Here is a 15,580-nt window from a genome sequence, read left to right on the forward strand (position 1 = left end):
ATATTCAAGATTTTCCAAGTAATATTAAATACATTTATAATAATAATAAGAATAATATCAAATTTGGAGTTCAATGAAAACTCCTCACAAGAATGGAAGACAATTGGCTATAGTATTAACATAAATTACTCATCATAATAAAAGATTATGTACAGCCTGGAGCTCTTCTAATAATATGTGATGGTACATTTAAAAAAGAAACGTTTCTTCCACTTTCATCTCTCTGCACGGTTTATAGTGTTATTCAGTAGACTTACCTTGAAGGAGGTCTTGTGCTATAGATTACACTATAAATGACAGGGAGCATGACTCACAGAGAAGAGGTTTTATTGCAGCATATAAACCATGACAGCACGGTCTTTGTATGTTAGATGAAATTACCAACATTACACAACAATTACATAATCTTTCTGACACTTCAAACATAAACATTTCTCAGCACCTTGAAAGAGTTGCGATTCACCCTGTGCCTTCCTTTTTGGATGTTTATGTAGGTATTTTAAGGCAGAAAGTAAAATAGAGGTTTCATGATTCATAACCACATGCCATATGGTTAATATTCAGTGCACATTCAGCAATAGTCGGACACTACAGAGTGCAAAGGTCAGGTACCGGAAGTAAAAAATTCCATTCAGTATCTGATTTTATCAATAACTTGTACATTTTTGACCTTCTGTGAGCTACAAAATTGTTAAACAATATCGTATATGCCTTTGCTGAAGCCATCAGTCTGCATGATTTCTACTTAACTTTTAAAGGATCAATTTTAAAAGGGGAATTCATGGTGAAAAACTATATTATGATTCTGAGCCAAGCAAATTGCACCAATTAGCTGCCCACTTCCATGAAACACTGGGAATTACATAATTTGTACATAGATGCATATATTGCAATAAGCGTAAAATAAATGTTAAGTACACAGTCTTGTACCTTTGAGACAGATTTTCAAATACTTTTTGGTTTAATCAAAGTTTGTAATGTGATGATCCCTTCGTAGATCGTTGGTTTGGTTTTATGGCTTATAACTCTTTAACAAAGACTTCTCTATAAAAAATAAATAAAGGAAAAATACTTCCGGAAACCAAGGCCACTGAAAAAAGTGGACAGGGACTTATGCACTCTATTTGTGGTGTAATATGCAAATAAGATATCTAACACAAGCATATACACACATTTAAGTCTATTCACCGACCACTTCAGATTTCAGCAATTTAGGTGTTCGCAATTCAGAGGATTACCCCTAAGCTCCTTCCAAAAGCTTCCTGGACATTCGATATTGTATTGTCCACTACTCCACTGATGATCGATGCCACAATTTTGAGCAGTTGGCCCACCCCCCTTCCACTTCTCCAGGTAAGTATGCCAACCCCATTTCCAACTGTTGACACCTGTTGGCCCATTTCTGAGGAAACGGCACATAGGTAATCTACCGTCTGATCCCAGACTGACCCGAGAATCATCCTGATCATCCTGAAACCATTCCCTAACATTCCCATCATGATCCCCAAGGTATCCAATGCCAGAGTGCCCATCCCTATGAATCCCTCCTGGAATGCTGTGAACAGGCTGTCGGCTAACGGACTGAGGCAGGAGTAAGCCGTGCACACGCTTGTTTCTCCTGTCTGGTACAAGGTGCTCAACACACACAAAATGCCTGAAGACACTCCTGAACCCAAGTTGTTGACCAAAGTGTAGCTGTCACCAGGCACCGAGGCCAGAACAGCCAGATCTTCCTGAAGAATGTAGGTTAGCTGGAAGGGAAGGTTAATGGCTCTGTTCACGATCGGGGAGAAAGGGGCATAAAGGAGAGAGATGATGGAAGACAAAACATAAAGGAGGACAGACTCTGATCTCTCGGTCTCATTGGTGCTCTCCTGAATGTCCATGTCTGAACTCAAAGAAGATACGTAGGTTGGAGCTTCACCATTAACATGCTCCGAAGTCACCTTCTCTATCGTCTCTGGTTCCAGAGAGTTGTGTTTGCTGAGGTGTTCTTCACTTTGCACTTCAGGGTTGGGTGTTTTGATGCCATTCAGTTGCTTTTTCAAGAGCGACTCAAGTTCCTCTTGATGTCCTACTTCACCACAACCTCCTGAAAACAGGCCTGTAACTCCTATTAGCTCCTCCAAAGCCTTAATGCTGAGCAGCTTCACGTCCCCCTCCTTCACTAGCCCAACACTGAAACTATCATCTCCATCTGATGCAGCACAACACACTGCTGACCACAACAGTTTCCCCATGCACTCATTTAACCCACCCACACCAGTCTGCACATACATCTCTCCACTTGTCTTTGAACACAATGGTATGACGGAGCTCTGTATGAACACTGCTGTCAGAGCATCCCATTTCAGAAGAGGGTAGTTGTGATGGGATGATGGGACCTCATCTGTGGTTCCTCTGTAAAGAGCTGGGATGGCCACAGGGGAGTCATTGATCTCTTCTTTGGCATCCTGCTGATAGGGTAAAAGGGACAGATACGATTAATTATTTAATTCCAAAAGTATGCACTAAAATGCATTTCTCCACAATGCACAATATTTTACAATGTTCATGGATCGTTCACCCAAAAATGAAAATTCTGACATCATTTTTTTTATTCCGGAGATAAAAAGATGTCATTTTGTAATGACATGTGGGTAAGTAAATAATGACAGAATGTTCTCTTTCCGCAAAGAATTAGAATTTGGGAGTTTTGTAGTTGATAGAGACAAATTAGTTTTTGAGGTGTGACTGAATAAAGCACCCTGTTCTGATTCAGTTTCATAATTGTATTTTTTTTTTTTTAAGCACTCAAATTGTCTTAATAAGTTTGTTTGCATTCTGTATAACATCAATTTATCAGTCTATTGCATTTGTCTGTAAGAGTAATAAATAATGTTCTTTAAAACTCTAACTTTTAATGAACAAATTAAAAACATGCTTATCATAGGTGTACTTGAATCAGTGTCAGTGTACAAATTGCATTTTTAATGACAAATGACAAAAATATTACTAAATGATCCATGAAACTGTAAGATGTTTCTCTTCTGCCTGACTTGACAGACTTGTACACTTGCATATCAGCAGAAACTGTAATGACTGTAATGAAAATTCAGACATCTGTAACCTGTACTTACACTCATTTAGTACAATGGCCTCTGCCCATAACATAACAACCCACACTTCATCACAACAATGCTTTTTAGCAAATATATTTGCTCAAATCTTCCTTTGAAGTCTATACAAGCTCCAAGACTAAGGTAGAGGAAAACTCAGTCTCACCGTGCTCTGCTCTCCGTCCCATCCATTATTCAAGCTGAAGTGAAGAGCTGTATAGACTGTGGTTTGGCAGTTAGTGTTATAGAGCGATGCAAAAGGCCGACCGGTCAGATGTCTGTGACACCTCTGCTCCAGACCCAGCTCAGACAATGACTGTGGAGGGTTGCCTCTGAAAAAACACTCTTGACACTGGAGGAACCCTGGATCATGATCCGTGAGTGTACTTGCCTGGACCACAACACCATCAAACAGCACTGCAGAAATGAACACAGCAAGCCTGGGCAGAGCAAACAGCATGGCTGAAACCCTCAGTACAACAAAGCAAAGACTGCAGCTAACAGTGCGTGCTGAACTAGCAGCTCTCTGTCTCTCTCTCTCTCTCTCTTCGTCTATGCAGAATGAGTCTGAGCACAATCTCACTTCAATCATCCCTCCCCCTTTCACTCTCTCACTCTCTTTCATCCATCCCTCCCTTTCAAAATCACAGTGACTACACCTCATTTTAGCATTGCTATAATGCACACAAACAAGTACACACACCTCTCACACACCTTAAAGACTACCCGTGTGTCAGCATTCCCCCACATCAACACTACATGTATGCAGCTAAAGTCATTTTTATGGCCAAAAGAACATTCAGACACTGTCTACAAGCAAATCAGAAGAAAAATTTTCAGTCATAAATATGGAATTTCACAAATCAGAGCTGGTGTTTGAGAACAGGTGCTAGTGTATGGACTCAAAAACTACTTAAAGAAAGTACAGACAGAAACACGGGGGAACATTTTTAATATTTAATAAAAAAAAACAGAGGACATTAAAAATACATTGAACAAAAATGATTTTGAAAAAATATGTTGCTTGCCGTTTCATGTAGCACCTGTGTGAAGAAAGAAAGAGATTTTATTTGCATTAATTTAATATCTTTTATAAATAATCCTGGTAATAAACTTGGTGTGGATGTGTTCCTGGGTAAAGTGAGTGTGGCTCTCTCAGTCTCAGTGTTTTTCTCTCTTTGTCCAGCTCACTAACTCTCTTCCCCACTCCTCTTGTTGTCTAAATGCTGTCACATTACTATACATTTAAGGAATACTTAAACCTAATACACTGCAGCTCAGCAGTCTATAAAAAATAAGCCTATCCAGTAACCACGATGAGTCAGGAAGGTTTTTTGTCACTCAGTCTGTTATACAACTAAACACCAACATAAAGCAGATCCAATTTTCTTAATGACGAATCACAAAATCCTTTTCACTTGGTCAATCTCCAATTTTCCACACAGGATAAATAGAGTACCTGCCTATCCTGGAAGGATCTGAATTGTCCAATAATATGTTTATGTAAGGTGTGCAAAACAGGTTCATAAAACAGAGATCAACAATAAGAAACAATTCCTGCCAACACTTTCACCAGCCCCACCACAAATAAAATGATCAATTATTATTTTTAATTATTATAAGCAATGTATTTTTATATTTATTAGATAAAATCATATAAAATATATTGTTAAATATATTGATTAAACAATATTTTTCTCTATTATTTAACTCAAAATCCATAAACTATGGAAGCCCGTTTCCACCACAGTTGAGAAAAATATGATTTTGTAAGTCATAATAATGAGAAACTTTTTCATTATATTTAAAACATTCTCATAATAATGACTTATTTTCTCATAATAATGACATATATATGTATATGTACATCCACAAAAAAAGAAATCTTAAAAAAAAAAGAAATCATAATCGAAGCATGCAGAACACAAGAGACATCTGTTGGTCAGAGCCATGCAGGAACACTGCAAACATTCCTTGTTCTGTAATCTAAAGTGTATAATGCTATTACCTCTCATTAAATAGTGATTTCAGACAAATTATCTGCATCTAACATTGTTACCCTGCCAGATAGTTATGGCTTCAAACTTTCCAGACTGACCCTTTCCAGTTAAGAAATCCAGGCATTTAATGAAGAAATTAAATACATTACACATATAAACTTAATTTAAAGATGTTTATTTCGATGATTTATTAGTTTTATTAGCTGTCCCTTTCATGCATCACATGCATACAATGTTCATACAGTAAGCCATCTCATTTCAAAAGCACAAAGCCTCATTGTTTGTTATCAGAGCAACCTCTTGGTCTTCAGCATCCCACTTCTTGCAAGACCCACTCTTAATGTGAAAAATGCTTAAAGTACAAAGACAGAACCAAATTCAGTGCAGCTGTTAAAGAACATCCATATTATATATACAGGCATTCAGATGGAGCCAAAATATGAATGCAACCCAAAACAGCAGCGCTTATGCATTTTCTATAGGAAAACACATAATGTGCAACTTTTTTTGTTCAAATTCTGGGCTCTTATGCTTGCCTGCATGATCAATAATATTGTATCCTGAATTTGTCATTGTACTTGTAGCCACATTAAGCATTTTTTTTTACGTTCACATGTCCTGCAAGAAGCAGTGTGGGGCACTGAAGCATAGATATGTATCTTCATAAAATGCGTGTGATTTTTTTTGTCTATATATGAAGCCATGAACTATCATGCTGGCAAAGTAACTTATTGGTAAATGCTACAAATTAACAAAAGACTACATGCAGATCATTTATCTGAAATCATTATTTAATGACACATAATGGCATTATACACCTTAGGTTACAGAAAAAGCAATGTTTGCACTGCTCCTGCATTGCTCTGACCAACAGATGTTTCTAGCAGATGTTTTTTTCTGGATAAAGTCATTATTTCGAGAAAGTTTCTCATTGTTATGAAAAACTAAGTCATCATTATGAGAAACAAAGTCAATATTATGAGCAATTTCTCATTATTATGAGAAAGTTTCTCAATATAATGAGATACTATGTCATAATGACAAAGTTTCTCCTTATTATGACTTACAGAATTACATTTTTCTTCTTCCATAATAAACACTCTTTTCTTAGAAAGCAATGAAGCAAAACATCTGTAGTTTTCAAAACATTCATACCAAAATAAAAGTCATTTTTGCCATTTAACGAAACTACATACACACTTCTGTTCAAAAGTTTGGGGTAAGACTGTTTTATTTAAAAGACATTAATACTTTGACTGACCAAGGATGTATTCAACTGATTAAAAAACGTCAGTAAAGACTTTTTCATTGTTACAAAAGATTTCTACTTCAAATAATTTATTAATAATTATAACTTTTTAGTCATCAAAGAATCCTGAAAAAAAAATGTATCATGGTTTCCACAAAAAAAAAAAAAAGGTTTCTTGAGCAGCAAATCTGCAGATTAGAATGATTTCTGAAGGACCACGTAACACTGAAGACTGGAGTAATGATGCTGAAAATTAAGCTCTGGCATCAAAACAATAAGATATATTTTAGAATTTTATAATATTAGTTTTATTGTTATTTTGATAAAAATAAATGCAGGACTGGTTACCGCAAGAGACTATTTAAAAAAAAAAGTTACATATTTTTTAAACAATCTTATCGACCCCTAACTTTTTAAAAATAGTGTATGTTAGACAGCTAGATCACATTATCTTATTGTTGTGCTCTGGAAAAGTAACTTGTGTTTTTTTGATTCAATTAAAGCTCCTGCTACATGCTGGCAGAAGCCTGTGTTTGTCTATTACCTTCACTCATTGGGTATGTCAATAACCAGCTCTGGCTCATCACCCTCTCCTCTCTCCTCCTCTCCTCGTTCACTCTCTCCTTCACTCTCCTCCTCCTCCTCAGCTGCATCCTCACTCAGCATCTGCTGTGGGACCCAGCTGAACGGCCCACTCGCACCCCCAGCTGCACCACTGCCCGCAGGGTAACTGGAGGTGAGTGGGCCAACCACCTGAATAAGCGCGAGAAGCAGAGAAATGTTCTGTATTAGACTGCAAATCAAAAGCATATGCAACTAAAATGCATAAAGAGAAATGTGTTATTGTAACTATTATTATTAAAAGACATGACAAACAGTGCAGCAATAAAAGCCACATCAGTCTAGGCCATTGCATTTTCTCCATGGCCCTCTCTCACCTTCCCTGAACCATCTTTCCTGTGTTTGGCCAGTTTAGTTTTTCTCTCTTTCTTCACTCGCTCAGCAGAGGGAGCCAAATACTCAGGAGGGAAGGGTAACTGCTCACCCAGAATCACACACATATAAACACACACAAGGCCACCAAAGAGTAGCAAACATTCCCACAGACACACCCAGAGTACCCAGAGTGACGTGTGTGAAGTCCATGTAAACCAGGTGAGGTGATACAAAGACAAAAAGAGAGAAAAAAAAAATGAATAAAATGAGAAATTATCAGGTGACAAAAACAATGTGACTAACTGAAAAACATGAGTGCGGTATGTACAGTATGAGACATGTGAGCGCACATGGAGGTGTGATGTACTCACAGTGTTGAGGTACTGTGCTGGAGAAGATGACTGGAGAGGACCTGCACCAGAGTGGGACAGGAATGAGAGATGAGGGGATGAGGACGAAGGGACGGAAGGAACTCCAGGACTCCTCCTTCTAAAAAAACAAACAAACAAAATCAATAGACTTATTGAAGACACAGAGCTATAAAAGTAAAACAAGAAATGTCATTAGGAGAAGTGATAAGAATATGTTAGCTTGACAAAACTTCGATAAGAGCAAAACAGGAGCATTGCCACAATTGTCTCTGTGATTTAATCTAGCCCCAAGAAAAATTTCAAATCAATGTTTTATTTTAGTTAGGTATGTTTATTTAATTAACCTAAGATATGCGTCTTAAAAGCTAAAAAAAAATTATTCAAATCTATTCAAAAGTGCATTTATCTGTCACTGCCTATGAGTTCCAGTGATGCAAAGCTGATTTTTCCGCATCATTATTCCAGTCTTCAGTGTCACATGCTCCTTCAGAAATCATTATAATATGCTGATTTTGTGCTCAAGAAACATCTTATTATTATCAATGTTAAAAACTGCTTAGTATTTTCTGTGAAAGCCATGACAAATTTTTTCAGGATTTTTTTGGTGAATAGAAAATTCAAAAGATCAGTATTTAAAATACAATTGTAATAATGCAACTCTCTTTACTGTAACTTTTGATCAAATAAATGTATCCTTGTAAAATAATGAATCTTTCTGAGCCCAAATGTTTGAATAGTACTTTGTACATTTCAATAAGGTAAAATTTGACAATCACTTGCTGCAAACTCACTTCTTCCCTGCTTCCCTGTCTCTCTCCCGGGCTCCTTCTCCATCGCTGTCTGAGGAAACTGTTGCATCAGAATCTGGAAACAAAACACTCTTTGCTCACAAAATTCCTTGAAGATCCCTAGATGTTTGCAGACAAGCATTTTCATCAGAGACCTACCAGAAGACTCTTCATCCACCCTTTCATACTGCAACAGTCTGTCCAACAGAAAACTGACACAAGTAGAAGTGTTTAATTCTTTGCATGTAGGTCAAACAAGGGTGAAGCACTTGATAACTGTGCTAGTAAGACTACAGGTTCTACCTTTTGTCTCTAGAAACTTTTAATAGTTTCCTCTGACCTCTTCTCAACTCCTCCTGAAAACACTCTTGCTCCTGAACACAGAAATGAAGACAGAGGGTAACAATCTAAATTGACCAAAACAATAAATATAACAATGACGAAAAAGATACTCACATATACCAGAAACTTTAACTTGCGTTTGAGATTTTTGTATTTTCTCTTGTAATCCACCTCTACTTCAGCTTGCCCGTTCATTTCTATATCTTAAACGAAGATTTACCGTCGTTTTCAAATGGTTTTGCTAGTTTATATGGGTTTGACACCGAAACTGTACTGTTGTCCTCCAAATTTTAATGTCTATGTCTGTCCAGAAATTTTAAGAGACTGGAATTGATTTTAAAACTACTGCTGCTCTGCTAGCCATGCTAAAGCTGCATATTCAGCAAGCTAAAGAATGAACAAATTATGTATTTATCATTAGATAATGATAATTTGATAAACTATAACGTTACTATGACGAACAAAATTACAGGACATTTAACAACGACAATAAACACACAATCCCTCGCATGTCAGGTACTGTAACGTTACTGAACCGCGATGTGCTCTTTGTTTACTTCCGCTTTCAACGTAACTCGTACAGGAAACGGGTTTAGCAGTCATTAGTCATGTATTTCTGTATTTCTAAACAAATGCTGATTTCAAAGTTCATCATATTGCTCGAGTATCCTTGATTTAATTTAGTTCTTTCTCGACAATCCTTTGCTAGAGCACATCCCCATAAAAATAACAACATAATATAAAATTCAGTTCTGTTCACATTAATAAATGCATTAAAATGAATTATATGCACGTAATAAATTTACGTTTAAAACTAAACAAAAATTTAATCATTTCTGTTCAGGGGGTCGGTGTCCACTAGGGGGCATCAATAAACTTCACGACACAATTGTTTTTTATTTGTACCCCCAATACTTATGATTGTATTGGAGTAGAACATATAATTTATTAATTTAAAACGAAAAAAGGTCACACTTTATTTTATGGTCCAATTCTCGCTTTTTTACTTTCTCAAAAAAACTCATTCTGTATGATTTATAAGTGTTTTGAAAAATGGGGGCATGGGTTATGTCCTCATAAGTCACCCTCTCCTTGTAATACCTGTGTGATACCCATGTCATCATACAAAGTTGTGTCTTGATATGTCACAAAAACACGCCCACACACACACACACACACACACACACACGCACACACACACACACACACACACACACACACACACACACACACACACACACACACACACACACACACACACACACACACACACACACACACACACACACACACATATGAATTCAATTTAAATTAAGTATAAACATAAAAGTTACTGAACACACCTAGACTGCTTTCTTTTAGCCCAGTAAAATAGTTCAATAACTAACAGTTTTATCATCATTGTAGTCAAATTAATTGCCAGTGAAAATATCTCAGGCCCCTTGGTCTCAAAGAAGAAAGAGAGAAAGAGACAGAGAGAAAGAGAAAGAGAGACTGCCCAATATCATTAATTACTACAAATCTTAAATGTCCTGTAAGTGCATTGTATGTGCTGCATGTGACTGTGCATTAAAATGATGGCACTCTCTCTTTTACTGAATCTGCATCCCAGCAGTCAGATACTCCGGACAGGTCCTTTAATAATACATTGCCTTGGTTGAGCAGTTTACAGAGAGAGAGGGGGGGGGGGGGGAGGGGGTCCCACAAAGGATTTTTTCTTGTCATACAACTCTGCCCTCAACTATCCCACAGATATGTTTGAAAAATCTTTGCTTGACACTTTATGAAACATAGTCTTCCTCTGTTTGTACATACAACAGACACATAGTTGTTCTTTCTTTGCAGTTATATATAATTTGTGCATTTACACACACACACAGAAAACAAAATCTTTGTATCAGACCATTTAGAGAGTGAAATATAAGCCCCTCACCAGCCCTTCTGTCTGTCTTGCTGCCTTTAATAGTCTGCCTCTGTTCTCTGACGTTGGTTCTTGTCGCAGACAGAAATAGAATATCTTCCCTCAATTCCATAAATCACTCGTGTGGTTCAGAGAAACAGCTGTGGACCCCACAATACCGCCCTTTGCTTTTCTTCTCCTTTGTTTACATCCTATCATGTAAAGTCAAAACCATTCCAGATATTATATTGTATTTATAAAAAAAAAAAAAAAAAAAAAACTTTTTTAGATCAGTTGAATGTGTTGGTCACCTCCAGCCTCTGAACCAATCAGTCTGTTGCCTTCCTTTGATATATTGCCTTCGTATTGCCGTTGTCCTTCCTTCTCCCCTCCCTCTCTCTCTCTCTCTGTAAGTGTCTTTCTAATACACATCTATCACTCAGTTTGATTTAACCCCACTCTCTCTCTATATATATATATCTCCAGCTCTCTCTCTCACACACACACACACACACACACACACACTGTCTGCTTTGTTCTGACATGTTAAACTGGAATGCACACAAATCACATGAAGGACCTAAAGAACAACTTTAACTCTCTCCTCGGTGCCCAAAAGGTAAGAATAAAATGTCACCTTCATACGTCATGGCAAGGTGAAATACACAGTGTGAACGGTTTCTATTTCTAGAAGGTTTAAAGTGACACAAGTGTTATTTGGTATAAAAGGAAATTCTGTTGTTTGGGATTAAATTTAGGGCTAACTATGCAAACTGTTACATAATCTGATTAGTGTACTTGCTAAGTCAGTTTATTACACGACAAACTGACTTTGTGCCTGGTTGTGTTTCAGGAGAAGCTTATTCAGGCGATTAAAAAGATCAAACATGAAATTGATGAATGTAACGAGGCTGAGAATGAGGCCTTTGTGGACGCACTGGAGGTCGAGGTACTGCCTGATTTAACTTAGTAATATTTATATCTAAATGAGTATTAATGGACTTTTCTTCAAAACAACACTTACTGACTGACATGGAAAGATAACTCACAAAACAAAAATATGTGTCAATATATAAAAAAAATAAACTCTGGCAATGTGATCACCCCTTCCAAAAATATAAAGAAGTTATATATTTTCATGAATGAAGGTGCAACCTTTTAGAGCTTTCAATATGGCCTGTTCAGAAACAGTTAAGATTCATATTTAAATAACTCTGGATGCATGTCATCATCTGATTTGGCATTTGGCATAAGTTGTATAAGTAATAAACACTTAATGAACAATTTCTGGTATTAAATTTGAGTAATAACTGAATTATCAAGCTAACCTCAACCCGCTCTTTTCTCCAGAGTTTTTAGTCTCTCTTCCTCCGTGTTTCTCATTAAGTCATTATTAATGTCTCTTTTTCTGCTCTCTCACAGAACAGATTTGAATCAATAGAACGTGAAATTCGAGCAGAGTTCCAAAACCTCCATCGTTTCCTGGATGAGGAGGAAGAGACAGACCTAGAACGGCTGAGGAAGGAAAGGGACAAACGAGTGAAGATCTTAAAAGAGAGAGAGAAAAAGATTGCCATGCAGAGTAGAGATCTAGAGAAAGCCATTGAGACTCTGAACTGCAAACTCCGGGAAGATGACAGCCTCAAACTTTTGAAGGTGGATTTCCATTTTAAGTTGTCTGACAGACTAAAGAGTTAAATCTTTATTTTTGAGCTTTAATTAAGTAGAGAACTGCACTGGGAGAGGAACAATTCCTTATCCTCTATGGATTGTCTAATTTAAAATAAAAATATTTTATTAGTGTGCATTTAACTACTATGAAATAATCTACTCTGACCACATCACATATTTACTGTAAACTACTAACAGAGTTAGTTTCATAGTTCATGCAGTTGACACCCACAGAAAATGCTAGATGCCATCTGATGCCGTTCAGATCAAGTGCCTAAACAATCACATGATTGAAAGAGTGAGGAATCTGAAGAGCTGACTGCTGCCCATTCTTGCTCTAAACACTATATTTTTACATCCATTTAGGAAATCAAGGAGCTTCTTAAAAGGCAAGTGTCTTTTCTATGTATTGTTTCTCACTTGGTCTCTAATTCTCATAATAATAATCATTGTTGTTACTTTTCTCATTCTGTTCACCATCTGCCTCTGTTCTTGTTCAGATTTCATTGTTTATCTTTATTAGATGTGAGGTGAATTTCAATCGTCCTCCCCCAATAGACAGCGAAATTCTCTCCAGTCAGTTTGTGGGCCCCATTCAGTACCGGATCTGGAAACACATGAAAACATCCCTCTACCCAAGTACAATTTTTTTTCAAATACTATGAATTTGAATACTGATGAATATGACCACACTTTTGGCATACTGTTTTTCAAATACTGTATAGTAGAGAAGCCTATTTGATTTTGGATGCAGTAACGGTGTCCATTCAAGCCGTTCAGACTCAAATCCCTAACTAATTCAGTGAAGGAGGTATATAGTACATTCACTAGAATGAATGTATGATTTGCTACTTGAAAATGCTTGCATGCTATTACGTGCTATAGTCAGTCACTGGAAGAAGAAAATCAGTCCATGTTATTCAAACAGGAGACTCTAAAAGAAGAAAAATGTAAGTTAGTTTGAGAAAGAGGATGAGAATAATTCATTAAAAAAAAAAAAAAAAAAAAAAAAAAAATATATATATATATATATATATATATATATATATATATATATATATATATATATATATATATATATATATATATATATATATATATATATATATATTTATTTATTTATTTATTTTTTTAAACGGAACACCACTACTATAGTCTACTAACTGCAAGTTAAATGTGTATTGTTTGTTACATTAAAATTATTGTACTACATAATATTAATTCATTCTGAATATTTTATTTGCATACACAGACATATCCACGTTGACTTTTGACCCTGAAACGGCACATCCCTACCTGACCTTGTCTGCTGAGAGAACTTCAGCGACGTTCGAGGAAGACAAGGTGCAGCCTAACGAGAACCCAGCCGAAAGGAACCCGAAGCGCTTCCACTTCTATTATTGTGTGATGGGGTCAGAGGCCTTCACTTATGGCCGTCATTACTGGGAGGTGGAAGTGAAAGGAAAGACTGCCTGGCGAGTGGGTGTGGCCAGAGCGGACATACCCCGGGGAGAGATGGATTCTTCCTCCACATTAAACGGACTGTGGACACTGTCCCTCAGAAATGGCTTGATCACAGCCTGCACCCACCCAAAGCCCACAAAGGTGCTCTCATACACCCTCCCCATCCGCATCGGCATCTTCCTGGACTGTGAGAAGGAAGAGGTGTCTTTCTATAATGCTGTCACCATGACGCCACTCTTTTCTTTCTACATGGGGACTGTTCTAGTGCCGCTCTATCCATTCTACAACCCATGTGACCAAGATAAAGGCAAAAACTGTGCTCCTCTTTCCATATTTCATCCATCACTCTGAGGGATTGACATGGATGTTTGGTTTTTCCACCTAATGCTGACACAGTTTGAAATGCGGAATTCTGATCACCTTGAAGCTTGTATGCCTGTAAAGCTAGAGAGAAGTTTTTGATCTGTAGTTGTGTTTGGATCAACCGTTTATAATAACACTAAATAGCAGCTGTATCCGAAATATTTCTCTCAGAAATGAAAATTCTGTCATTATTTATTTGTTTCAAAACTGTATACCATTACGTTTTGATGTCATGATGTGGCATATGAGACTCTCGAAAACCAGCAAGCTGAGTTTGATTTTATTGATGTCCAGCCTGCACCATATTTGATTAGAAAGTTGCAGTGGAGGTGTAGATTATCAGTAAAATAGTGCTTGATTTATATGGACAACATTTATAGTGTTTTTGTTTTTGTCCTTTTTTGGAGCTTGACAGGCTGTGGAAACAATGAACTATTGTTGTGTAACACCCCCCCCCCCCCCAACACACACACAAAAAAAGATAACAAGAAAACAATTAAGTGATCCTACTAAGAAACAAAACAAAATGTATTTAAAAATAAATAAATCTGATTTTGGATTGCTGGATCTCATCTAATCTCAGAAGCTACGCAGGGTTTGGCTTGTCTGGGAATACCAGGTGCTTTATTCTCGGGTGGCATGTTGGCTCAGTATTAATCTTCACAGCATGGAGGCCACTGGTTTAAGTCGGGAGCCTTTCTGTGTGGAGCTCTGTGATGGACTGACCATCTGTCCAGGGTGCTTTTAACCCAAGATGCTGGGTAGGCTCCATTGTCCCCTTTACCCTCCATAGGACAAACAGTTTGGAGAATGGATGGAGGGATGGATGGAGCTTGGAATGACATTAGGGTGAGTAAATAACAGATTTTAAATTGTGAGAGTGAATAATTATTTATTTTTATTTTTATATATTTGTATGCAAATAAATACATGTAATGTATCTTGCAACGTGTTTGTGCATGTGTTGTATCATAATATTAATAAGTGTTCTGGCACAATAAAATAGCCAAGAAAAAATATATAATTCAATTTCTGTGCCTGCTGACATACTATTAATAGCAACTGCTTACCTGTCTATAAATAATACATGTCTGTTGCATTCAGCCATGCCTAGGACCTACTCTGGAAACTATGTGCTGCTGGAGTGACGGAGAAGAATACCAAGAGAGTCCTTCTGCACCCTGCCAGCAACAGACCGGGGAGAAGGAATGAAAAAGCAACAGAGACAGATGACTTTGTGATTGACTACAAGGGCAGAAAGCTCTTTTTTCACATTCGCAGCCACAGACACAGGAGAGGTATGTCAGAGAGATGTGTGCAGGCCTTTATAAACTGCTTTAAACCACACACCAAGACACATTTTAAAATCATTTATTATCATTTTTAGGCATGAAATAA

General features: G+C 37.1%; 2 protein-coding genes and 1 pseudogene across 3 annotated transcripts; 1 reads left to right on the forward strand and 2 right to left on the reverse strand.

Moving 5' to 3' along the window:
* Window positions 1–310: 310 nt before the first annotated feature.
* Window positions 311–3,783, reverse strand: LOC113059997 (uncharacterized; annotated as a pseudogene).
* LOC113059998 (INO80 complex subunit E-like) lies at window positions 311–9,361 on the reverse strand. 2 transcript variants are annotated; one of them, XM_026228746.1, is made up of 9 exons: window positions 8,899–9,357; window positions 8,746–8,816; window positions 8,602–8,654; window positions 8,446–8,518; window positions 7,655–7,772; window positions 7,286–7,384; window positions 6,892–7,100; window positions 3,265–4,141; window positions 311–2,456 (listed from the first exon to the last, which is right to left on the reverse strand). In XM_026228746.1, the coding sequence occupies exons 1-7, from the start codon at window positions 8,977–8,979 to the stop codon at window positions 6,894–6,896; spliced, it is 702 nt and encodes a 233-aa protein (XP_026084531.1). In that variant the 5' UTR covers window positions 8,980–9,357; the 3' UTR covers window positions 311–2,456; window positions 3,265–4,141; window positions 6,892–6,893. The 2 variants fall into 2 exon arrangements, with proteins under 2 accessions (XP_026084531.1, XP_026084533.1); XM_026228748.1 differs by lacking the exon at window positions 7,286–7,384 and having other exon boundaries at window positions 8,899–9,361.
* Window positions 9,362–11,165: 1,804 nt separating this feature from the next.
* LOC113059999 (zinc-binding protein A33-like) lies at window positions 11,166–14,741 on the forward strand. Its single transcript, XM_026228749.1, has 6 exons — window positions 11,166–11,303; window positions 11,538–11,633; window positions 12,107–12,340; window positions 12,722–12,744; window positions 12,879–12,994; window positions 13,608–14,741. Exons 1-6 carry the CDS (start codon window positions 11,241–11,243, stop codon window positions 14,168–14,170), a joined length of 1,095 nt encoding a protein of 364 aa, XP_026084534.1. The 5' UTR covers window positions 11,166–11,240; the 3' UTR covers window positions 14,171–14,741.
* Window positions 14,742–15,580: the final 839 nt, after the last annotated feature.

The sequence above is a fragment of the Carassius auratus genome, chromosome 41 (genome assembly GCF_003368295.1).
Source record: "Carassius auratus strain Wakin chromosome 41, ASM336829v1, whole genome shotgun sequence".
Lineage (NCBI taxonomy): Eukaryota > Metazoa > Chordata > Actinopteri > Cypriniformes > Cyprinidae > Carassius > Carassius auratus.

Excerpts from the sequence above, each read along its gene's own strand:
- LOC113059999 (XM_026228749.1), top strand. The coding sequence starts at position 11,241 with ATGCACACAAATCACATGAAGGACCTAAAGAACAACTTTAACTCTCTC. Across the intron at positions 11,304-11,537 it reads CTCTCCTCGGTGCCCAAAAG|GAGAAGCTTATTCAGGCGAT; the intron begins GTAAGAATAAAA and ends GTTGTGTTTCAG. Across the intron at positions 12,341-12,721 it reads ACAGCCTCAAACTTTTGAAG|GAAATCAAGGAGCTTCTTAA; the intron begins GTGGATTTCCAT and ends ACATCCATTTAG.
- LOC113059998 (XM_026228746.1), bottom strand. The coding sequence starts at position 8,979 with ATGAACGGGCAAGCTGAAGTAGAGGTGGATTACAAGAGAAAATACAAA. Across the intron at positions 8,655-8,745 it reads AAAGTTTCTAGAGACAAAAG|TTTTCTGTTGGACAGACTGT; the intron begins GTAGAACCTGTA and ends TACTTGTGTCAG. Across the intron at positions 8,519-8,601 it reads GGTGGATGAAGAGTCTTCTG|ATTCTGATGCAACAGTTTCC; the intron begins GTAGGTCTCTGA and ends TTTTGTTTCCAG.